Source organism: Lonchura striata, chromosome 12 (assembly GCF_050655825.1).
Source record: "Lonchura striata isolate lonStrDom1 chromosome 12, ASM5065582v1, whole genome shotgun sequence".
NCBI classification, from domain to species: Eukaryota; Metazoa; Chordata; class Aves; order Passeriformes; family Estrildidae; genus Lonchura; species Lonchura striata.
The window spans coordinates 18,745,132-18,769,192 of NC_140714.1; the positions used below are offsets into that span (position 1 = coordinate 18,745,132).

At 42.0% G+C, this 24,061-nt stretch overlaps 1 protein-coding gene across 1 annotated transcript in view; it reads left to right on the forward strand.

Moving 5' to 3' along the window:
* Window positions 1–24,061, forward strand: part of SLC6A11 (solute carrier family 6 member 11) — a 92,981-nt gene that overhangs the window by 38,333 nt on the left and 30,587 nt on the right. Inside the window, exon 6 of the mRNA XM_021530472.4 lies at window positions 6,378–6,512. Within this exon, the coding sequence (XP_021386147.1) occupies window positions 6,378–6,512 (135 nt within the window). The remainder of the gene's footprint in view (window positions 1–6,377; window positions 6,513–24,061) is intronic.

Consider the following 24,061-nt stretch of genomic DNA (forward strand, 5'->3'; position numbering starts at 1 on the left):
TTTTAATGTGGATTCATTTGTGAACATTTCAAAACACTCCAGAGCAGCCACCACCATCTGAACTGATTTGTACAGTGTGTAAATTTTACTGTGAATTTGGTGCTATGAACTTGACTAAGGCCTGCTCAGGCTGGAATGAACCTTGAAATAAAAGGAACTATGATTTAAAGTCATTTTTTCATGATCCAGCCTGTTATTTATGATCACCCCCCCTGTTTTTGAAGCTGTTGGCACACTATTTGTCACTGATTAGGTCTTTATTAAGCTGTGCATGTATCAAGAATTAATCTGGTTATCTGCACTTGCCATTATTTATTTATTTATTTATTTATTCATAATAATTAATTAATAATTAACTTATTTTCCATTATTATTTATTTTTATTTAATTTATTATGTTATTTAAATGCAGGTGCTGACATAAATGATTCCAATAAGGGGATATGTTTCTATGGGTACTTTTATGTGTTCTGGTGTCCATGACTGAGATTTTTGACTGCATATTCTGTTCTTGGTAGTATTACAAATGAATGTTTTGGGGCAGGATCTGGTAATAAGAGCATTTTTACTCAAATACAAGAAAATCTATCTTTACATTCGCTCTAGACAATACACTGATATTTTAAATTAAGTAGGAGGTCTGTAGACCTCATCAAAAGAACTACCAAGCCTGAAGAGCAATTTTAGCAGAAAGAAGACAGATCTTGATTTTAATGCTCCTGGGCAAGCTGGAAGCAAACCCAGCTGTTGGAATGAGCTGGGAAATTACACATATTTAGAAAACTTGCTGCTGCTTAAGGAATATTTATGGGGAGAAGCAGCTCATCATGAAAGTGAATTGTTCACTCAATTCAGCTGGGAAAATGAGCTGCTGCTGTGCATGGATATTGTCTGCCCTTGGTGCTTTCTCATTGTTTTCCAATTTTAGCTTCATTCCTGGGTTTCTAATAGAACACTTTGGATTCAGCTTTCCACCATAACTTCTCTTTCTTTTGGAGCCTTAGACTACAGGCAGGCAGTTTTGTGAAAACAGAATATTTGAAATGGAATTTAGGAAGTGCTGCAAAGTGTATAAAGTCAGACCCAATGTAAAGAATAATTAGTGCTGCAAAATATATGGAAAATAGGTTTTTTCACCCATTTTTAATGTGGGATTAAGCCTTCTAAATAACAACTTGGGCTTGTTAAAGCATTTTTCATTCAAGAGAGAGCTCCCATCTGCCCATTCAGTTAAAAGAATGCCAAAACCAAAGTTAAGCAGAACATTTTGATTTTGTTTTTTGGGTTTTTTTTTAATTGACTCAATGAATTTTGGAGTGAATTTTTCATTGACTTGTGAAGGAAACCATTCCAGTGGGGCTCAGACTTTCATTTATTTATTTATTGCCATCACCACTGTGTGGAAAAAACCTGGGACTTGCACAGCTCTTCCAGGTAGGGATTCTTCTGTGTCCCAGGCAATGACCTCAGTGTGATATGGTGCTGGAATTATTCCTTTCTGCAGTTATTATTTCATGTGGAATCTTTTGCTTCCTGTGATCACTCAGGTTCTCCCACCCCTTCACCCAGTGTCCTCTCCTGGCCCCTCTTTGGAGGCTCATCTCACTGACAATGAATATTTCCTCTTGCATTCTTATTTCTCAGACCTCAAATCTCATGAAATTTTCTTAGCTGTTGGGGTTTGAATTTATTCCTGCACTCACACATGATTCATGGTAATTTAGAGGGGATTCTGCAGTTTGTAGGCAATCTGGTTAAGAATGGTTTAGCAGAATTATTCTGGAGCAAGATTCCCTCTCTGGATAAACAAAGATGACAAAGAGAAGATGATGCTGAATAAATCCACGAAACACACAGCGAAAATAGAAAAATCAGCCACTGTGCTGGTTCTAACCCCCTTCCCTCATTCCAGTTGTACAAACCCACTTACCTGGTGTTCTCTTGGGTTTTTGCTTGTGTTTCTTTCTCTGCGTCTAAAATTTTACCTTTAAAATGTAGGTGGACCTCAAATGTTCCCCCCTTTTGACGTGCTTTTAAAAATCTTGTGAATCAGCTGTCATTCCTTTATACCATTGTAAATCCAGTTAATGTGGAAAATCTCCATTTTCAGTTGTCTCTTGTAGCTCTGTAGATGGTGCAGGGTCAGATGAACAAAAGCCTTTTTTCCAAACTGCTGCATGGAATATTTCACACTATCCCATGGCAGTTAACAAAGAAAATCTTTTATCTTGTTTATCATCTGCTGGTACCATCTAGGAAGTAAGAATGTGGGAAATTAGCAAATATCAGTGAGGCCAAATCTGGTCTGACTGTGCCTTGTGGGACAATTTGAAAACTTTTGATGGAAATCCTGTTCAAATTGGTGGTTCCTGTGTGTGGCTACTCAGACAGCAGAGCTGCCAGGCAGGGATATGATAATTATATTTCTATATTTGTGCCAATTTTTTCTCCTGGATAAAATTTACTCTTTTCCTTCTCGCATCACTGGGTGAATTTTTGGTTCCTGAGCAGTTTCTCCACACAGGAGTGTAGTGCAGTGTGGGCACAGTTGGGGTTTCACTCTGCTCATGGTTTCAAGCAAATAAACAAATAAAGTTAAATTACACAAGGCGTAAAACACTCTGTGAAAAATAAGGATGAGCAGGGCATGGGGGCAGGTCTGATTTTCCATAAACACTTAAATAGTGAGTTCTGGCAAATCTCTGGCAATTCCTGCATTGATATTCCTCATGCTTCCAGCCCAATGGAGCAATAGAGGATTTTAGGGGACAGGGCTTAGCAAGCCAGTAATTTCCTGAAGCATGAAGATACATTTTATCCCATTTATAAAATTTGGTTCCTTATAGTGCAAACAAGCTTGAACATTGCACCTTGCAGGGGAGAATTCCATCACCTCCCTGGCCTCCAAAGGATATTTAGTTCAGGAATTCTGGTCGTGTGTTCTTAGCAAGAGCCAAGCAAAGGAGGAAGGTTCACTGCTTCGTGCTGCTGTGGGGAAGAGTGTGAAGCTCAGGCTGGTGTGGTCTGTGGGAGCTTTGGCCAAAGAAATCTGATTTGGGGCTTTGAGATTTCCATGGGCTGGGGCTCAGTTCAGTACATGGAATTCTTCCTCCTTATTCTGAACAGGGTTATCCTGAATTTCTTCTACTTCTCCTCGAAAGCCTGATCCCCCTCACCCTGCAGCATGATCTGCCTGGAGTGTTCACAAACACACTTTTTCATTTAGGACGAGAAGTTCAGCAGTCCCAGGGGACAAATTGGAACACAGGCACATATCTGTTAAGATATTTAGGTGTGAAAAGATAAAACTTAAATCTAGCTCAGTTATAAAAATCCTTATGATTTATGAAATCATTTCATAGGTACCTGGATATCTATATATTAACCTTGAGTGACATCTAAGCTTCTTTAAGGTTTTGGTATTTAAATTTCCATTATTTGCTACTCAACATATTTCCTATTCTTTGATACTTAAAGCTCGTGACAGCAAATAAAAAATATCCATTCTCAAGATCTTTGGTTCCAATGTACTTTCAGTTAAGCACCCAAGGATAGTTCAGAGTTGTTGGGTGCATTTCCACCTACTTGTATGTCTAAATATCATTGTAAATTTTTCTTTCGAGCACATTGTGAGAGGAGAACTTGGTACAAAAATTCGCCTGCCAGAAATTTTTATTTTGTTTCCAACTGCTTAAACATTGGCATGGCTCTGACAAGGGTTTAAAAAAAGCATTTCGAGCATTGGGATGCAAATTAACATACCAAGCAATTAAAGTCAATTAAAACAGGATGTGGTGTAATTAGAAACAGTTGTGTTCACATTGATATTCAGAGAGATTCGATATGTTGAAAGAGAAGAAAACAATTCAGGAAACTTTTAATGCCCCACAGATGTGATGATGCTGCTAATAATGGCACTGATTCCTAAATTCCCCATCCTTCCTCACCTCAGGAGCTCCTGGGGAGGGGGAGAAAATGGGAATTAATGGCTCTCTCCCAGCACAGTGCACTCACCTGCTGAAGTCAAAGAGTTCCTCCATTTTTGAGGGTACCTGATGAGGCACATGAGATCATTTAATGTTTGGGGTTAAATAGTCTGAAAATCCAATTTTGGTTCATTAATTACAAAAATATGTCTGAGAATCCTTTCACAGGTCATTCTTTGATGTATCCCTTTCATTTGCATAGGAGACACATATTGGACTCCTGAGTTTAAAACACGTATTTTTTGAGGTTGTTTTTTTCACCAAATTATTTTTTTTGATTCAGCAGCTTAACTAATTTTGACAGATATGATGATGATGCTAACAGTGGCACTGATTCCTAAATTCCCCATCCTGCCTCACCTCAGGAGCTCCTGGGGAGGGGGAGAAAATGGGAATTACTGTCTCTCTCAGCACAGTGCACTCACCTGCTGAAGTACGAGAGAAGCTGGAGCTTTTCAGCCTCAGGGGCTGTGTGATCAATTATCAGCAGTGTCAGTGGGCCTGGGAAGAGGGGATCTTTCTCCACTCCCATTCCTGCTTCCTTGGTGTCCATCTAATTGTGCTTCTGGATATCTGTATTGGTATTCATTGGCATTTATTTATTCTATAAATACCAATACAATACAATAAAGTGCTGCATTATTGTTGTCCCCTTTCTGCATGGCAACCAGAGAGCAGGGAGAGCCCTAATTCCTCTAAAGCTGAGGCAGAGCTGTCCTGATGGCCCAAAAATTCACTAGAGGTTGTGGTTGCAGCCCTGGCTGCTGGGGGATTACACAGATCCCTGGCCCTGGCCTCTCTTGGCTGCAGAGATGAATGTTTGTTGCAGAGATCCCAATTGTTGCTCAGGTAGAACATTCCAGGTGTGTGGGATGTGCAGGGAGCAGTGGAAGTGCTGCACAGCAGTGCAGAGAAGGAAGGAAATGCAAGGGAATATTACAGATATTTAGGGGTAAGACCTTCAGTGCCATCAAATGGATGTGTCTGCTGATTACCCTCTGTTAAATGCAACTTTTGATTTAAAACGAGGAGGAAAAATAGCTGGCAAAGACCTAAATAAATGAAAGCCATTAGCTGGCTACTCTATCCTTTCCACCTAATTTAAGGCTCAGAGGAGGACTGTGTCCATCCCATGTGTTTATTTTTTAATTCTCCTTACCTGCTGATCCTTTTTATTTGAAACCCAAATGTGGTGAGACAAGGTCTATTTCAGCTCAGCCAGTTTACATTCCCACTAATGGTGAACAAATGCAAGCACTGGGATAAAACCATCCATTTTGCATTGTACTGACCTAGGAATTCATCCATTCAGGCTTTTGGGACCTGTAGGAATAAAAAGGCACTCTCCATTTCCTGGGAAACTCAAGTTGCTCCATTTTTGAGGGTATCTGATGAGGCACATGAGATCATTTAATGTTTGGGGTTAAATAGTCTGAAAATCCAATTTCGGTTCATTAATTACAAAAATATGTCTGAGAATCCTTTCACAGGTCATTCTTTGATGTATCCCTTTCATTTGCATAGGAGACACATATTGGACTCCTGAGTTTAAAACACATATTTTTTTGAGGTTGTATTTTTCACCAAATAATTTTTCTACATTCTTTCAGCTTAACAAATTTTGACTGGTGCAAGGCAGGTGTAAGAGTAACACAAGTGGAAGTGGCCACAGGAAATTATAGAGTTGAATTTACAGAGAGGTGGTTGTCACATAAAGAAAATATTGTTAGTGCCATGGAATTTATTATTTATTCCTTCTCTGAGTCTGAGGAGCCATGTGATGCTTTCAGGTTTGAGATTGTGAAACAGGACCAATTCTGCTTCATTTTTCCTTTGAAAAATGTGACTTCTTCCAGATTTCCTGTTGCTGCCCATGCAGAAAACAAACTAATTTCTGGGGGAAAAAAATAGTGTGGCCATGTATGTGAAAACAGAAATTGCTGGGGTTCAGCTCCTCAGAAATTTTGCCTGAAGGTTCTTTGGAAGATAAAGGTTCTCTATCAAATCCCAAGGAAATATGGATAGAATTCAACATCTGGGTTTGATGAAATGCTTATTCCTGAAACCCAGACATGCAGGCAGAGCAGACTGAAGAGAAATCAGTTTAGCAATTCTGGGGTGACTGAGAATCCATTGCTTATAGTGTTATAACATGTAATCAATTACCTGTTATCATGTGTTTGGAAATACACTTACAGAGAGCTTCCCAATCTCTATCAAAAAATGCTGACATCTCCCACAAGCCCTGAAGAGTTTAGAAGGGAATTTGGTTGGAGGACAAAAACCAACCTGCACAAAGACACCCAAAGCATTTTTCCTCCAGCTGATGTGAAAAGAAGGTTTTACTGCAGCTGGAAGAACAACCTTTTCTGATGTCTGCTTCCTCCCCCAGGTTGTGTATGTGACAGCCACCTTCCCCTACATCATGCTGATGATCCTCCTCATCCGGGGGGTGACGCTACCCGGCGCTTCCGAGGGCATCAAGTTCTACCTTTACCCCGACATCTCCCGGCTCTCCGACCCCCAGGTAGGACCGTGGCTGCATGGCTGGGTGCCTTTCTGCTGGCAAAAACTGCCAGAGTCCCTTGGGCTTGAAGTCTGAGCACAGGTGACTGCTGGGGGGTGAACAGATCCCTTCGTGGGCAATGGATTTGTAGAGAATTCTCCAAGCCTGACAGAAAGCTCACGCGGTGTGCAAACCTTGAGATAAGAAATTCTGGCTTAGAAATGCCATGGAGGAGGACTTTTGAACTAGAAACAAGTTTCTAAGGACGGTCTTGCAAATAAACTAGGTACTTTACAGAAATAGAACTATGAAAGATGCACTGTAGTAGGAGCCATGAGGGGTAGTTTTAGATGACTGGCTTTAAGGCATCTTCAGCCTGGCGTGGCAAAAAGCTGATAGGCCAAGAAATGCTTATGGTGTTTTGGAATTAAAAAATAGTTGACTTCTGATTGTGATGGCGTGAATTATAACATTTGTATTGTCTCACCCTTCTCATGAGAGTAAAAATGGAGTAAAAGTTTTTAAAACACCTCTCAGTTACCCCATCTCTGGGTCAGAAAAGAGCTAAATCCAACACCGTGTCCCTGGCCTCTCTTGGCTGCAGAGATGAATGGTGTTGGCTTCTCCTTGATGGAGATGAGAGAGAAAAAGCTTCCAACGCAGCCTGGGCAGGAATCTGCCTCTGCCAGGTCCCAAATGTTTGCTCGGGTAGAACATCCCAGGTGTGTGGGATGTGCAGGGAGCAGTGGATGTGCTGCACAGCAGTGCAGAGAAGGAAGGAAATGCAAGGGAATATTACAGATATTCAGGGGTAAGGCCTTCAGTGCCATCAAATGGATGTGTCTGCTGATTACCCTCTGTTAAATGCAACTTTTGATTTAAAATGAGGAGGAAAAAATAGCTGGCAAAGAACTAAATAAATGGAAGTTACGCAGTTCCCCACTGGAGATGTGGAGTTGGGGATGGGGCTGTAAAGCCGTGCTGTGTGTTGGAACAGATCAGTTTTTAAATTGGAAAGTACTTTGGTTGATAAATGAGGATTTTCAGAGCCAGTTGCAGTTGGTGCTTCTGCCACTAAGAGACAAGAGCATTGCCACCAGTTCAGTGGGAACAAATTTCACTGGGATTTAGCAATTTTTGGTTCTTTACTTGCTCCAAATCGAAATCTCAGGCAGAATTAAGAGAAATTATTCATTCAGATGCTTACTGGCTTTATAGCAGAATATGCAACCGAGGAGGAATGAAGTGCTCAAACCAGGACATCTGCCTGTTTTGTTGCTTCCAGTGTAGAGCAGAATGTGGAAATTATGGATTCAGTTTGTGGGTTTTTTATTTCCAGTGACAGAGGATTATAATAAAACTTATTGTCCATCATTTGTGTGATATTGAAGGGGAAAAGTGACACAATCTCTATAGAACCTGACAGGTTGCAGACAGCATTTTACTGATCTGCTTTGGCACTGTAAAAGACATTTAAAAAGTGTTTCTCCTGAGGCTATTACATTATTAAATGGATCCTGAGAAACAGACAGAAAGGAATTTGGGAATATTTGTCAAAATGAATTTTTTTAATCTGCTTACTGAAGATGTGTCAGTGTAATTTTTAAAAAAATCTCTGCTTACTTTAGACATGTATTTTGTTTAAATAAAAGTAAAATCAAATTAAATAAAAGACAATAGAGGGGCTCCTTCAGGTAATTTCCTTGGGGCATCTGAAATATCTGCAACATTTGCTTTAAACAAGTAGAATTTATACAGAAAGAAAAACAAAAAGAAAACAAAAAAAACCCCAAACCAAACAACAACAACAAAAAAAACCACTACCACCAAAGACAAAAAAACCCACCAAAAACCAAGCCAAACAACAAAAAAAAAATACAGAAGGAAAAATATTCTTTTAAAAGATTGAAAATTTTAGGTGAAAATTTGGTGATATTGAGTCTTTTGGACTTGACAATGTGTTGTGTGCCAGCACAGATGTGAAGTGGAAGGGCTGTGGGAGTGGAGTCAGTGCTGGCTGCAGAATTCCAACTGCACGTGCAGCAGAAGTGGCCCCAGGTGAGCTGAGAAATGAGCCTGGCACACAGGGAAGGGCAGGATTCCCTGGGACACTCCCAGGTATTTGTCAGCACCTCCCAGCAGGCTCAGCCTGCAGGAAATCCAGCAAGCCAGCCTGGGTCCGGCTGAGCCCCGGGTCCCCAAATCCTTCTGGCCAGGACAGGGAATTCTCTGCCCTGTTTATTGAGCACAGGGGTGGCCCTGCTTTGTTCTGCCCGGTTTGAGCTGGTGCTTCACCCCTGGGGTGAAGGTGCCCCCTGCCTCCCCCAGCAGTGCTCTGGTGCCCTGATCCTGTGCCACAGCGTGGGCTTTGCTCCACCTGCAGTGTCTGTGTGCAGTCATGGATGGCTGGGGCTGGGAGGGACCCTGCAGACCCTCCAGTGCCACCCTCCACACCTTCCACTGTCCCAAGCTGCTCCAGCCCTGTCCAACTGATGTCCTCCAGCCAAGGGTGCACATAAAAATTCATGCTGTCCCTCCCATGGTCCCTGAGCATTTGTGTTTTAAAACTCTTTAGTTTCATGATCAATGGATCTGAATCCCCTTTCCAGTTTTTCTTCCCATAGCTGAAAACCCCTGTGAACTGATGCCTTGGGAAGGCTGCCCTAGAGCAGAGGCTGGGCAGACCTAAAGAATAAAGCAGAGATTTATTAAAGGATCTCCTCCAGGGATCCACCCTGGGCAGCACCAGAGCCCAGCCAGGGCTGCACCCAAATGACCCAAAATGGTCCCAAAATGCACGAGCGCTCCCGGGGGCTCTCCCTGGGATCAGTTCTGCTCCATTGGCACTTGGAGTTCATTGTCCCATTCCAGCTCCAGCCCAGGCAGTCCCACCCTGCTGGTTTTTCTCTCTCCAGCCCACGGTGTTTGTGCTCCTGGGCTGAGGTTTGGATCATTTGTCCTTGGTGCCCAGCTGGAGCAGGAATTGTTTTGTCTCCCTGCTCTGTGCACAGAGTTCACCATCCCCTAATGTGAAGCCCTGACCCACACACTACAGCAGCTCAGAGTCTGAAAATATAAAAGCCAAAACCTGAGGCATCACAACCTGACCTTGGACACTTGCAAGAGTGGGGCAGCCCCAGCTGCTCTGGGCACCCTGTGCCAAGGCCTTACCTCCCTCCCAGGGAGGAATTCCATCCAACCCTGCCCTGTCTATGTGAAACCATTTCCTCTTGTCCTGTCCCTCCATCCCTTGTAAAAAGTCCCTCTCCATCTCTCCTGTAGCTCCTTCATGCCCTGCAAGGCCACAGTTCAGTCGCCCCAGAGCTTCTCCTGCCCAGGTGAGCAATCCCAGCTCTCCCAGCCCTTCCTCCAGCAGGGCTGAGCTCTCTCTGTGAGCAGGGCTCAGTGCTGCTGGTTTAGAGCTGCTTCTTCCCTTGCCCAGTGCTTTTCTGGGGGCTCTTAACAGGATTTTGCCCTGCCTGAGGATTTCCCACGTGCCGCTGACTCCCTTGCAATGTTTGTCACTGAGGGAGGACATGCCAGCTCAAGGGATATTATTGCCAGCTCAAGGGACATGATTGCCAGCTCCAGGGAGGGTTTATATGCTTATTTACCATCCTGGTGCCACTTGTAAAGAAATTCCTGTTGCCATGCCAATTTGCAAAGGCCATGGGCTGGTGGGAGCAGCCTGGGCAGCACTAAGGGCTGGAGACACGTGGGCTGTGTCTGGTTGTCCCTCACACATGGACTGGAATTCCTTTTGGGAATGCTTTAAGGAGCCAAATCCTCCTCAGGCTGAGGTAGACTTCCACTGACAAGTTCTTGCTCTTCAGTTGCATTTTAAACACCTTTTAGTTGAAAGAAGGTGGAGTAAAATGTGCCATAACAGAGATGGTAAACACCAATGCAGGTAACTGAATTGCAGTATTTCTTGGTTCTAGAGAATCATTTTTGTGTTGGAAAAACTGTCATTCCACCAAAATTGAAATACCTTGTTGAGAATAATTAATTCAGTACTTGAAGAAAGCTTTCAGACTAATGGGTGCAATCTTTAGTCACTTCTCAAGAAATAGAGGAAGCTTAGTTCTTCAGACTTAAATTACAATTTGGCATAACTAGTTTTAATTTTAAAACAGCCTTTGGTTCAGCTTTAGTGCAACTTTTAATGGCAATAAGATGGATATATAGGCATTCTCCATTTTATGGAAATGTAGAATTTAATGTCCAAACCCACAGATATTAGGAGAATCTCCCCCACTCCATAAACCTCTTGCCAATTGGTTCTGGAGCTTTTTGCCAAGGAGCAAAACTGAAACTACCTGGAGATTCGTGCTTGCAGTTTCCATGTTTACTCATTTCAGTGGATTTACTCCCTAATGCCAGAGCATAAATCGTGTGGACAGCAAAACTTGTTTTCCTCTTCAGTTGCAGGGGAGGGTGCTGGGTCTGCATTAGGAGAGAGGTTATTTGAGCCCCACAGCCAGCTATGTTTACTGGGGATTAAAGAAATGAAAATTCTCTTCAAGGCTCACTTAGGTTTGAAGTTCTGGACTCTTTAGTCTTTGTACAATTGGCATTCCATGGTGGGTTAAAGCTTTGTGAGCAGCTATTCATCTTTGCAGCTCCCCTCAGCTTCCAAGGGCTTTGGTCTCCATTTTATTTTTATATTCTATCTCTGCAACAGACCCAATCCTCTCGCCCTGAAAATGCCATTTTTTGTCACGTGTACAGCTCATACCAATCACTTTGTGTTGCACCAGTGGAAGCTGCAACAGTCTGGAGCTCTGTTTAAGCCCCAGAAGTGTTTTCCTTCGTCAACAAAAAGGTCTCAATAATCTTCATGCTCAAATTGGCTTGAAATATATCCCTCTGCCCTAATCTGGGAGATACAGGTGCTGTTTATAGCTGAAATAAGGGATCTTTGCTGAGTTATAACTCACACAAAAGCAGTGCTTCAGCAAGTTAATGGGATTGTTATGGGGTTTGTGTGCAAGCCTGACTCAGAATATGGCTCTGCTTGTCCCTGGACAGATTTAAGGTGATTGTAATTGTGTGTGCTGCTCACTGAGCTGTTCTGGGCAAAACATTTGGTTCTTTGTAAGAGGATTTTGCAAACATTTGTGTCTGGAAGAAATTTAGGGAGGGGCAGATGTAGCAGTTGGATGGGTCAGGAAGTAACAGTATGGATAATTGTATGGAAAATCACATCAATTTAACCCCTGCTGTAACAGAGGGTTGTTAAGAAGAGGAGGAAAATAAGAATAAAGCTTTCCTGTTTATTGTATGTTTGTATGCTAAAAATTGGCCAAGTTGCTGTTTTGTTTCTTTTTTTCTTTTTCCTAATTTTAAAGTTGTGAATTGTTTTAGTGAACATATTCACAAGAGCATCTATCAGCCCAGCCACAATTGCACTGAACAGCTGATTTCCAGAGTCTTGGACAAATTTCCCTTTCTCTGTGGGAAGAGGACAGGTTGTAGTTCATCTCTGATAAACTCTCATGTGAATGTTGAGCTTGAGGAACAAAGCCAAGTTAATCAGATACAGGAAAATCAGAGCCATGACAGGTAAATGGATTTTAGGTTTCTTAGATCTTTATTTGCAGTGGGAAAAGGTTAACATTGCAGTAAGATTTGTGGTGGCAGAAATATTTCTGCAATTCTTTGCTAGCTCAGCCAGGAGAATTCACTTTTAGGCAGCTGGGATGTGCAGGTGACAGCTGGGAGATAGCTTCCAGAAAGACTTTGCCCATAAATTTCCTTGGCCTTGAGACTTGCCTGGCTGGCTTGAAGCCCACTGGATTTTCCCTCTTGAAAATGAGTACCAAAACATGAGTGCACAGTAATGAGCATCAGCTGAACCTGAAAATCCACTTACTCTGGATAGATTTTATGCTGCTGAGTTCCCTCTCTTATTTACATTGACCTCCAGATCAAAAAATGCTTTTTCCTCTGTGGCACTTAGGCTATTTTCATGTAGAGTTGTAGAGAAATAGAACATTTGAGTACATCTCTTTCAGAGAAAACACTTTTTTTCTGGTAGAAAGTCACTCTAAAATAAATGCACATTGTTTATTTTTCCCCTGGAAACTGTAAGTTTTCATTGCATTTCCTTAATTTTTGTATTAGCATGAGTTTATTGTGGTGGTTTTTTCCCTCCTTAACATGATATTAATCTGTTTCAGCTCATAAATAACAATATTTTAAAAATATGCTGCTAACCAAAACTGCAAACAATTGCTTTCTAATCAGTCTAATTATAATATACATACAGGGGAGAGAAATTTGGGAATGCTGGATCAGTGTGGAGGTGACACTTCCTTAAATCCTGATCTGTAAACCCAAACTGCAAAAGCATTTGAGAATAGCTCTTCCCTTAACTCCTAATTTCCAAAATTTATAGATGCTGAGTTGCTGTAGGAAGAAGAAATCATGCAGATTGACTCAATTTTAGGATTTGCAGCCCTGGAATCCACAATCCTATCGCCACCTCGAGGCCAGTGAATCCCTTTTCCAAGACAGGAAAATCTTCTTTTCTGCCTCTGACAGTGGAGCAAACTGCTGCACTCAAACATAAATGTCTGCTCTGCTTTCTTCAAAAAAAGAAAAGGTTGTAAAAGAAATTGGGATTTCATTTTTTGGGTGCTTTCATGCTTAGAAAATCCAGGTTGCTGAGCAATCATTTCAGGCCTGTCCTGCATTTAAACCTGCATAAAAACAAAGGATATTGTTCTATCCTTACAAATGAAACCTTGGGATTTTCAGATGTTGGCAATGAAATTATCTCTGCTTGCTGGAGAATTTTTGGGTGCTTTTTGGTTTTGTTTTTAAAATGTGACAGGTAACAACCTTAGAGGTCTTTTCCAACCTTAATGATTCCACGATTCCCTAAGGGAAAACTTGCAGTGGAATGAGAAACTGCTCCATTAGGAAATCTTCAATGCTGGATGGTGAGTTTTTAAGGATAGTGCTTGGAAAAATGGTTCAGAGACAGGTAAAATATCCTGAATTTTGGCACCAATAATTTAGTAAACCTTTCAGTTATTTACTGCATTTTTGGCTTTTATAAGACTTTGGGCAGCAATTAAAAAAAATAAATTAACTGGGAAAAAATAGTAGCAATGAGAGGAGGAAAATGTCCAGCTCCTATCACATTTGTGCAGTGCTGCTAAGGGGATGGAATTTACTCTTTTTCCTCCCACTTTCTCCCCGTTCTCTGGATTGTTTCCCTCAGCAGGTATTCACAGTCTGAACCAGGTGTGAGTTGCAGTAAATCAAAACAAGAGTGAAAGGCAGAAATCTGTACAAAGTCTACAAGGATGAAAATCCTCAGCCAAATTTATTATCTGTGTAACTACAACTTCCCCTCTGTTCAACGAGCAATAATCTAAATTTGAAAATGTTCTCTCAGTGAAAAGACAAGGCCTTGCTGCTAGAGGTGAGGTTCTTGTGTTTCTTTTAGGTAGGAATCCTCTACCCAAATTTAAACTTTAAATTTTCAAATTTAAACTGGGAAAATAATGAATTCTTCTCCAGGTCTGCTGTTTGCACCATCATTACAAATTACTGAGGTTTGAAATTGTAAGAAATGAAATTCAAAGATACAGCCCAGTGTGATGCTTAAAGATATTTTTCCTACAAAGCATTTTATAACCTCCTCAATGAGGAATTTTTTCATTTAATATGTCCTGCAGATTTTACACTGGATTATGTGGTTTTAAAGAGTAGGGAGAGCAACAAATCCTAAATGCAGTGAAAGGGCAGAGGTGTTGAACAAAGGCAGAAATCCCTCCTGGGATGGATTCCCCATTTTCCCCAAATCAAGGGAATGAATTTCCCCAAATGAAGGACCAACCTGGGAGCACATTGCATTGCCCTGCTCCAAGGCAGCTGCATCCCATTCTCTGGTAGGAATCTGCTTGGGAACACACATCCCAAAAAAGATGGGATGGAGACACCCAGGGGCTTCTCCTGGGGCAGCAAATATCTCCCTGTGGTGCCTGGAGTGTTTGCTCACTACATTGGGTTTATATTGTGCAAATGCTTTGGGAATATTTAAGTGCAAAAGTTTTGTGTGCATTTAAGTGGAAAGGTTTGGAGTAAATGTCAGTATTCTGTGGGAAAGGCTCAGTCTAAATTCCACACACAGACTTTTGGGCTGTGGCAGTGCACGTAGCTCACCTTTTCATGGCTCCATCATTCACCCTTTCATTCACCATCACAATGTTGTGACTGTTAATTTTATGTGCCAAATGTGCTTTCTGAGCTCCAGTTATGGCTCTGAGGTGTTATTGCAAGTCCTGAACAAAGGATTTGCCTCCTTCTCCCCATAGTTTCTCCCTGTGCTTCTGCTCAAGCAACAGCAAGCTGAGCAGGCTTGGGCAGTGAGAAGAGACTGTTGGAAGACTGGGCTCATTTTGGGATTTCTCTGGAATTTTTGGGCCATATGGAAGCTCTTCCAGCTGTCCCTACAACCCCTTAGCAACCTTGGCAGTGGGGAGGCACCATCTGAGTGTCAGACAGGCTTTAATTGCACTTTAATATCAGATTTTATGGCTGGTGCAGTTGCCACTGGAGGGAGACAGGATCCACACATTAACTCAGAGTATGGGCATGGCAGCCAGAGATTTCCCACTGCTTTCATGATGGAACCTGGAAAGAAATGCAAAGGAAACTTAGAGAGTCATTTTTTGCCTGAATTGGAGCATTTAAAGTTCCAATTACAAATAATATTGATGACTTTACTCTCTCAGCTACTTTAGAAGTCCAGTATTCTAGCAGAGAAAAGCTGTTATTAAAAGTACATATTTCAGATGAAATTCAGATGAAATGCTAAGTGACTGATGGATATTAGTGAGGAAATAATAAAAAGGGGGTTTGCACACAGTGGGGGGAGTCAGTAAGTGAAGAAAATGAATATTCCATGTTATTTCTGTGATGCAAGTGGGTTTATGATACCATATAAATAGAGGCACTGGAAATACAGAGCTGTTTTGAGAAGTGCTAGTAGGATTCTTAATCCCATTATTCCAGAGGAATAAGAGAAAAAAGGAAAAGATTAGATTACTACACTGGTGGAATGACATGCTGCGTGCAGAAAATCTGGAATTTGCTCTTTAAAAAGTTGAGTGCTCCTAAAGATTATTCTTTTAAGACCTGTACAACAAAATGCTTTCTAATCCCCCTGGCATTTCTGAAACTTGTTTTATTTCCACCCTAGAACTGAAGTAACAGCTGAACTCGCAAAAAAAGCCAAAAAAAAAAAAAAAAAAAAAAAGAGCTGGGCAAAGATGTGCTGAAAAGTCAAGAGTGCACCCCAAAACTGCCCTGGGACTTAGATGAGTCTTTAAAGAGATAAATGTTCATGTGTTAACATTAAATCCCAGAAATCTTTGTAATACAGGAATTCCTACGAAGATCATGAATATTTTAAGGAAAACCTTCCTTAGCTGTATGCATAATCTCAGTTTCCACATGCAAACTGATTTTCCCATATGGATTTCTATAGGCAGCTGCTTTAAACACTCAGTAAGGCTCAATAAACTGAATTTTCCCAGAATTTTCCCCAGAATCCTGGGTACAGGAACAGCTTTTGATGCCACTGGGGAACAGAGACAATAAAATGGGCTTTGTCCCACCAGTGCCAACCCCACAGTGCTGCTGCAACTTAGGTCTGTAAATAAAGAAGAGAGAAGAAAATGTTGGGGTGTTATAAGCAGAGAGGGAATGAAATGCATTGATAAAAAGTGTTACAAATTTGGCAGGAAATCTGTACCTATTGCTGCACTTTGGGGTTGGGGTTCAATGATTTCTCACTTGTTTGTGGTCAGTTCCAGATGAAAAAAATGCAGCTGAATCCCTAAAAATGGGAAATGTGATCTGGTTCTTGGTGTTTCTACACTCAAGTTCTGTTTGCGCAGTGATATTTTAGCAGAGCAAACAGAAAACATTTCACACAGACCAGAGCTTTAAAAAGTATTTTTATTTTAAACATTTGAATTCTTTATTTTTACTTATCACTACATTTTGAAACAAAATCTTGTTTAGGAATTAAAAAGCAAATGCTTAATTTAAAAAATGGAGCAACAACATTTGGCATCTCAAATAACCTTCCAGTTTTTGGCCAAGTGCTTTTATGTTTCACACAAATTTGCAAATAAAATTAAATTGAAGCTTCATTCTTCTGCAAAATTAAACATTTGATTGTACTAAATGTACATTGTACATTTAGTAGGCCAAATGTCAAGAAGTGAGCTCCTGAATATGGTTTCTAAATGGCATTTTTTTATCCTAGCACTTTTTTTGTCTTGATCTCAGTATTAATTTATGTTTCTGCCAGCTCTGTGGCATAATTGCAAAGTTTTCCACTGCTCAGCTCTCTTGAAAAAGGCCCAGGCTCACAGCAGAATTCCAGTGAATGTTGAGAGGCTTGTTTACTAAAATTCACCACTTGGGTACACAGCTCCTGCCACTCTAAAAACAACTCAGGCTTTTAAAATGCTCTAAATCCCTCTGTGTAAAATAATAAAACAACATGGGCGCTCTGGGGGATGCTCATAAAAAGCTTTTGGTGCTTTCCCAGCCTGAGGGGCTCAGGGAATTTGTTTATCCAGCCACGAAGGGGAGCACAACAGAGCTGGAAAATGATGGCAGCACCAAAAAATCTGTTGGAGAGAAGCAGCCCTCAGTGAGTTACTGGTTATAAAGGCAGAAAATGTGCCAGAGGAGGAGGGATTCCAAATTTTAATTATCTGTTTGGTAATTTGATCTTGGCAACAAAGTAGGTGAGGTGCTTCAGGGTCATTGTATTGAACAGGGGAAGAAAAAATGTGGTTTGGTTCCTATAAATAATCAGTTCCAGAAATTCCTCTTTGCCCTGGTCCTGTGGAGCACTTGGAATGCCCAAGAGCCAGAGCAGAGATGCCTCAGCTTGAGTGAATCAGGCAGAAATTAAATAACACGGGGCTTAATTGACTTTCTTGTGCATTTTGACACTGAGCAGACAATGATTTTCAGTGCAGGTACATTGCTGATAAATGTATTTTGGTATTTCTAGAACTCCACTTACCTGCATATTGTTAAGTTTCTTAGTTTTTAAATAGTTTAGATTATTTGTTGGGGTCTTTTTTGTTTGTGTTTGTTTTGGGTTTTGTTTTGTTTCTGTTTTGGTTTTTGTTGTTTTGTTTTTTATTTGGTTTTGTTTGTTTGGAGGTTTTGTTTGTTTGGGTTTTTTTATTGTTTAAGCTCTGACTTAATTTTTACTTCAGTTCCATGGTCATGTATAAGCAAGGAAAAGTAAGGGATGAGTGCATATTTCCAAAACGTGGAGTTGAAGAAGCAAGCACTAAGTGAGCTGATAGCAAGTGGGAAAAGGAAAGAAATAACCCAACCCATGGTCCTTTTTTGTCTTTTTCCATTCTGTGTAGGGGGTGCTGTAGGTTGGAGGGACCAGAGAGAAGCCAAAGGTCCTTCCCATGGTGGGGAACATGCAAGGGGTGATTCTGAGGGACAGACACTGCACCAAGGATGGTTTTGGGGTGCAACCACCCCTAAACCACTCTTTGAATTCTTCAGATAAGCCTTTACAACAAGCCCAGGACATCAGCAGTGCTTTGTTTGTTTTCTTAATTGACTTCACCCAGACAAATCTGTCACAGGATACAGAACACAAGCTTGTGCCTGAAGGTCTAAACCAAACTTGCTTTATTGCTTTGTCTTTTTTGATCCCTCCCTGTATTTATTTATAAAAATTACTTGGGGGGATCATTCTGATTTTTCTGCCTGGATGCTGTCAGTACCTCCTTAAATTCCCTAAATTGTCAGGGGCACTCTCAGTGGTTTGTAACTGAGAGAAACCACAAATCCCAAACACCCCTTTAAAAAAGAAATTAGTTCTTAAAATCAGAGGTTGGTTGGACAAATTGTTGCTCTGAGCTCACTGGAGTAATCGCAGAGATTCTTGGCACATAATCCTGGGTGGGTGCCAAGCTCTTGGTTTGGTTCCAAGCAAATTCCAGCCACCATTCACCAGCAATTAACCCTGAGGCAGGGGCAGCTGGGCCACCCTGAGCTCTCATCTCTGCCCTGCAGTCCCAGGGCTGGGCTGCTGCTCCTGCAGCCACAGAACCTGAGCTTCTCCTCAGGGTGCCACCCCAAATTCCTTCCTGGGCTTGTGCTCCCACACCCTCCATAGCTGTGCTGCTGGAATTGCCACCATAAGAGCTGGCAGTATGGGGAGAGATGAAACTGAACTTAATTTAGTTATTCTACAGTTCTATATAATGACAAAATGAATGACTGTTGCTTGCTCAGTACTTGCATTGGTGGAATTTGAGGATGAGACTATAGGAAAAAATAAGTAGAGTGTGTATTTGTGATTGTGGAGGTTTGAGGCTGCAGTAAATAAATTTATAAGGTCTTGTGACCTGCATTTCAGAGGAGGTCACTGCAATAGATTCTGAAGCAATTCCCTTCTTGTGCTGCCACAGAATTGATCTGCTGAGGGTTTAGTGGTGAGGTGGCCCTGGTGGATTCCCACTTTTGCTCCCTGGAATTGTTCTGACTGAGGGACATGAAGGGATCGTGGAACTCATTTGGGTTTGCTGTGCTCACACATCCATCCACCCACAGTGGTGTTTGCAGACATTGATTGGTTTATTTTATTTGTTTTATCTCTGGCTGCTCCTTGGGGTGTCCTTGAGCTGTTGGGATGCCCAGGCAAGGCAGGGGAGGTGCTGGGATTCCCAGGCTTCCTCTGGGGACAACGGGAAGAGGAAGCCACTTTTGGGGAGCATTCCCATGGCACATTTGGATTGGGATGCATTTTAATTGCCTAGATTAAAATTGGGATTTGTTGCTGTAATCTTTCCCCAAATATCTGGTTTTGGCAACAATAAAAAAAAGGCCAGTGTGTGACCTCTGCACTGGCTGAACACATTTTTATGTATTTGTAGCTAATGAGTATCCCTTGCAAAAGTCAAACTAGTAAGTGCTAATTTCACTTTTGCTACTTTTGCTACTTTTGCTACTATTGCTAGCAAAGGTGAAAAAACAGTTTTATTTCCATGTCTTGATGTAAAGTAATTTCAATCCTTTCCATTCTATTAATTCTTATTGAACAGAAAATGATAGCTCTCAAATGAAAAAGGATGTTTTAATGAAGTGGTTCATGCTCTAGGTTAGCTTCATGGGTTTTCACAGATTTCTGGGCCAATTTTTGCTGAGTTAGCATGGGGTTATCCACATTGGTAGCTTTGAGGAAGGCTGAGTGACTGAAATGGCATTAAATTAGAATAAAATCAAATACTTCTTTGTCTGTCCTTTTGGATTGCTGACCCATATTGTCACTACCAATATTTGAAGCAATGTGTTGCCCCAGATTTCATTTCTCTGTTTTGAGGTTGCTTTATAAAAGATAATTAACTTTTAATTGTGTCTTTAGGACTTACTCTGCCTTAGCACTCAGTTTCCACTCTGCTTGTGAAGGGCAATATTTGGACTGTTCTGTGGGCAGCATTAAATCAATGCTGCCTTCAATTAAGTTTTTCTTTGTGTAACACAATGGTGGGTCAGAAGTTGTCACTTGGCCTTTTTAATGGGTTTATTAAACACTGGGTTTAGTTGAGGGATCTTCTAGAGACATTTCTGTTAAATTAAAAACATTTTCCCTTTTTTCCTTTTGGTCTTTAGGCAATAAATTGGGTTTTTAAATAAATCAAATTATAACAGTGTTACTTAGTGGATAATAACTGGAAGCTGGGCCATGGTTTTGGAGGTATTGTAGAAAATTGAGTATTTGGAGTGGCTGTTCAGGGATTTGTATTTATTTGTGATGCTCATTAAATAGCAGTGTAGGACTATACAGTCACTGGTGGGTTTTTCCTGTGAAAAGGCAAAAAAAATAAAGCAAAAAAGCTTTTACACACTGTCAAACCTGGAAATGGAGCTCAGCCCTCCTGATTCCACAGCCAAGGCACCATTCCCCGTTTGGGAGGCACTCAGCCAGGAACTCAGGAGGTCCTCCTGGAGCCCTGCCTTGGCTTTGGCAAAAGTCTATAAAAATGGAGATGTAGTGGGTTTAGAAAAGTACAAAAGAATGTGCTTTTTCACACAATGAATGACTAAATGGTGGAACTCCCTGCTGGAGGATGTGGGAGGCTGAAAGTATCAATTAATTCAATTAATTACAGATGGGCCAATTGTGAACAGTTAAACACAAGACTCCAGATTTAATTTGGGGTTCTGGCTGGTTTCTGACCAGCTTTCAGTGGGAGGTTCCCTGTCCTGGACCCTGCTGGGGCAGTCTCTGGGTCCCTGCTGTAAAATAAAGTATAAATTGAAGTGAAGCAGATGGCAGCAGGTCAAAAATCCCTGTTTGAATACAGCTCCCCAAGCAGGTTCAACCAGAACAACCCCAGGATCACTTGGGTTGGAAAAGACCTTTAAAACCATCAAGTCCAACCCTAAACCCAGCACTGCAAACCCCACCAAAGTCCATGTCCAGTCAGGTCTGAGCTCTCCAAGGGTGGTGACTGCACAAGCTCTCTCTGGGCAACCTATTCCAGGGTTTTGCTACTCTCTCCACACGTTTGTCTTAAATGTAAATGGGATTTGATGTGTTTCAGTTTGTGCCTCTTGTCCTTCTGTCAGCACCTCTGAGAAGGCACTGATTCCCTGTCATTTACTCCCTCCCAGGTTTTTATTTATACACATTTATACCCAAGAAACCAGAGTTCTTTCCTCTAACCTGTGCAGTCCCAGCTCTCTCAAACCTTGCACGTTTTTCAAGATGCAGCAATCCCTCAACCACATCTTTAGCCCTTCACTGGGCTCCAGTAAGTGCCTGTTTCTCATGAGCTCTGGATCCCAGAGGATCCCAGCTCTGAATTCGTGGTGTTTGGCAGAGGAAAGGGATCACCCGCCTCCCTCAGGGTGCTGGTAACTCTTCCCCATCCTCAGCCCAGGAGCTGCTGGCCTTTGCTCCAGGGCACACTGCAGGCTCATGCTCAGCCAGTCCCTTGGCACCTTCCAGGAGGCTGTTCCCCAGAGATTTTTCCTGCAGTGACTTTCTTACACCACAATTGCTCAAGTTTCTAAAGAGCTTTCAGTGACAGATTTTCCCCAAGTGTTTTTGAATATAAACCCAGGCTTCCTTCACCTTCAACCATGTGGTTGCTGACCACTTAAAAACCCCTTAGGAACAATAATCTCTCTTGGGGACAGTTTATCTTTTTTGTTTGCAGTTTCTAAGCTTTACCAGCAGCTTCTGTGCTGGTTCCAATTGCAAGTATAGAAGGCACAGGGGGTGCAGGCTGGAAAGAGAGAGCGAGGTGAATTCTGCACTGGTAGCACTATAGAAACTCCACTGGTTTTTTAATTTTTGGGATGCAGCTGCCAGTGGCACCATTCCAGCAGCTGGGCCAGGCTCCAGCGTGGAGGTGCCCACCCAGGGCACTGTGCCAGGGTAGTTGATTATGGAAATCTGTTCATGCCCTCTGGGTAGGGCCACACTGCAGAATACAGCTTCGTTTGCCTTTGGGCTTGAGTTGGGTTTGGTGGCAGCTGGAGCTGGGGCTGTGCTCTGGGCACTGCTCCCCTGCTCTCCAGGGAGGCAGGAGGCAGAGATTTCCTCACCATCACCTGCTGGCTGCAGGCTCTGAGAGCAGAGGTGTGTGAGCAGGAAAAACATAACTCAGCATCAATGACATCTTCCCCAACATGGAGGAATCACAGAATCACTGGGCTGGAAGAGCCCTTCAAGATCAAAGACTCCAACCCAGCCCCAACACCTCAACTAAACCCTGGCACCCAGTGCCACATCCAGGCTTTGTTAAACACACCCAGGGATGGGGACTCCACCACCTCCCATGCCAGAACTTTTATCACCCTTTCTGTAAAAACCTTTTTCTAACATCCAGCCTAAATTTCCCTTGGCACAGCTTGAGAACCTTGAGAACCTTGGTTCTGTCAGTGCTGCCCGGAGAAAGAGCCCAACCCCACCTGAGCACAGCCACCTTTCAGGAATTCTAGAGAGTGATAAGGTCACCCCTGAGTCTCCTTTTCTCCAGGCTAAACACCCCCAGCTCCCTATGAGTAGCTACTAAGGGAAGGATTTAATCTGATCTGAGAAAGTAAGAATGAAATTTTGCTGTCCCAAACAGTCTTTTAGTGCTGGAGCTGCTGCTGCAGAAAATGTGAGAACAAACAAACAAAAGAATTGTGTAACCATGAAGGGTGATGCCTCAGGTTTATCTTTTATATTTTCACATTCTGTGCTGCTCTAGTGTGTGGGTCTGGGCTTCACATTGTGGGATGTTGAGCTCTGCACAGAGCAGGGACACAAAACAATTCCTGCTCCAGCTGGGCACCAAGGACAAATGATCCAAACCTCAGCCCAGGAGCACAAACAGCGTGGGCTGGAGAGAGAAAAACAAGCAGGGTGGGACTGATGGGCTGAAGCTGGAATGGGACAATGAACTCCAAGGTGCCAATGGAGCAGAACTGATCCCAGGGAGAGCCCCGGGAGCGCTCGTGCATTTTGGGACCATTTTGGGTCATTTGGGTGCAGCCCTGGCTGGGCTCTGGTGCTGCCCAGGGTGGATCCATGGAGGAGATCCTTTAATAAATCCCTGCTTTATTCTTTAGCTGTGTCCAGCCTCTGCTCTAGGGCAGCCTTCCCAAGGCATCAGGGGCACAGTTTAGGAGAGCTGTTTCCACCAGGGCTGGTCTCACCCTGGATTGCAGGTGCCTGTCATATCCTCATCCAAGGAATTAAGCAGAGTTGTCAGATCTCATTGCAGGATGCAACCTGGGGAAAAAAATCTGTATTATTAGTATGCAAATCCAAACCACTCTCAGATATCCCTTGACAAAACCGTCCAGTTGAAGGAAGTTCTTATCAGGAGCTGTGAGTGTTTGTTGCATGGCTGAAGTCACAGTTAGCACCTCGGTGACCTAAGGTCATGCCGGGATCTTAGTAGGGAACATCTCTGTCTTTGGGACAGTTTATCCAAGGAGAGAATCTCTGGATAAGTTTATTTTTCCCTATTTTCTCCAACTGGCCTAATACCCCACTGCCACCTTCAGGGTTCCTTTGGCAGTTTTGTGGGGAACAAATCTCTAATGAGCCCATTTAACTTTGGTGAGACAAACTTTGATTTACTGTTTAGAAAATTGAAATACATTCCTGTAGGCTGGTTTTTTTTTTTTTTTGATGAATATTTATAACACACACTGATTATTCCAACACAGCTCAATTTTAAGGTCTTTTTAGTGTAGGGGATGAGTTTTAGTTTTTTTAGTTTTTACTCTTCATATTGTGTCCTCAAGCCCATCATTTGCCAAATGCTACCTTAGAGTAGTAGAATATATTTATATATTAACTGTTGACATATTTAATTTAGCTTAAAAATATTTATGCAAGCAAAAGAAGCTGATGAATCTGTCTTTTAACTGCATTTCTTGTTTTCATTAATTCTAATTCTGCAAAATCTAGCAGGGTAAAATCCAGGCTCCTGGGAACTGATGGGAAAATTTCCATTTAATTTTGTGCCCTAACATGGCAGAAGCTTTCA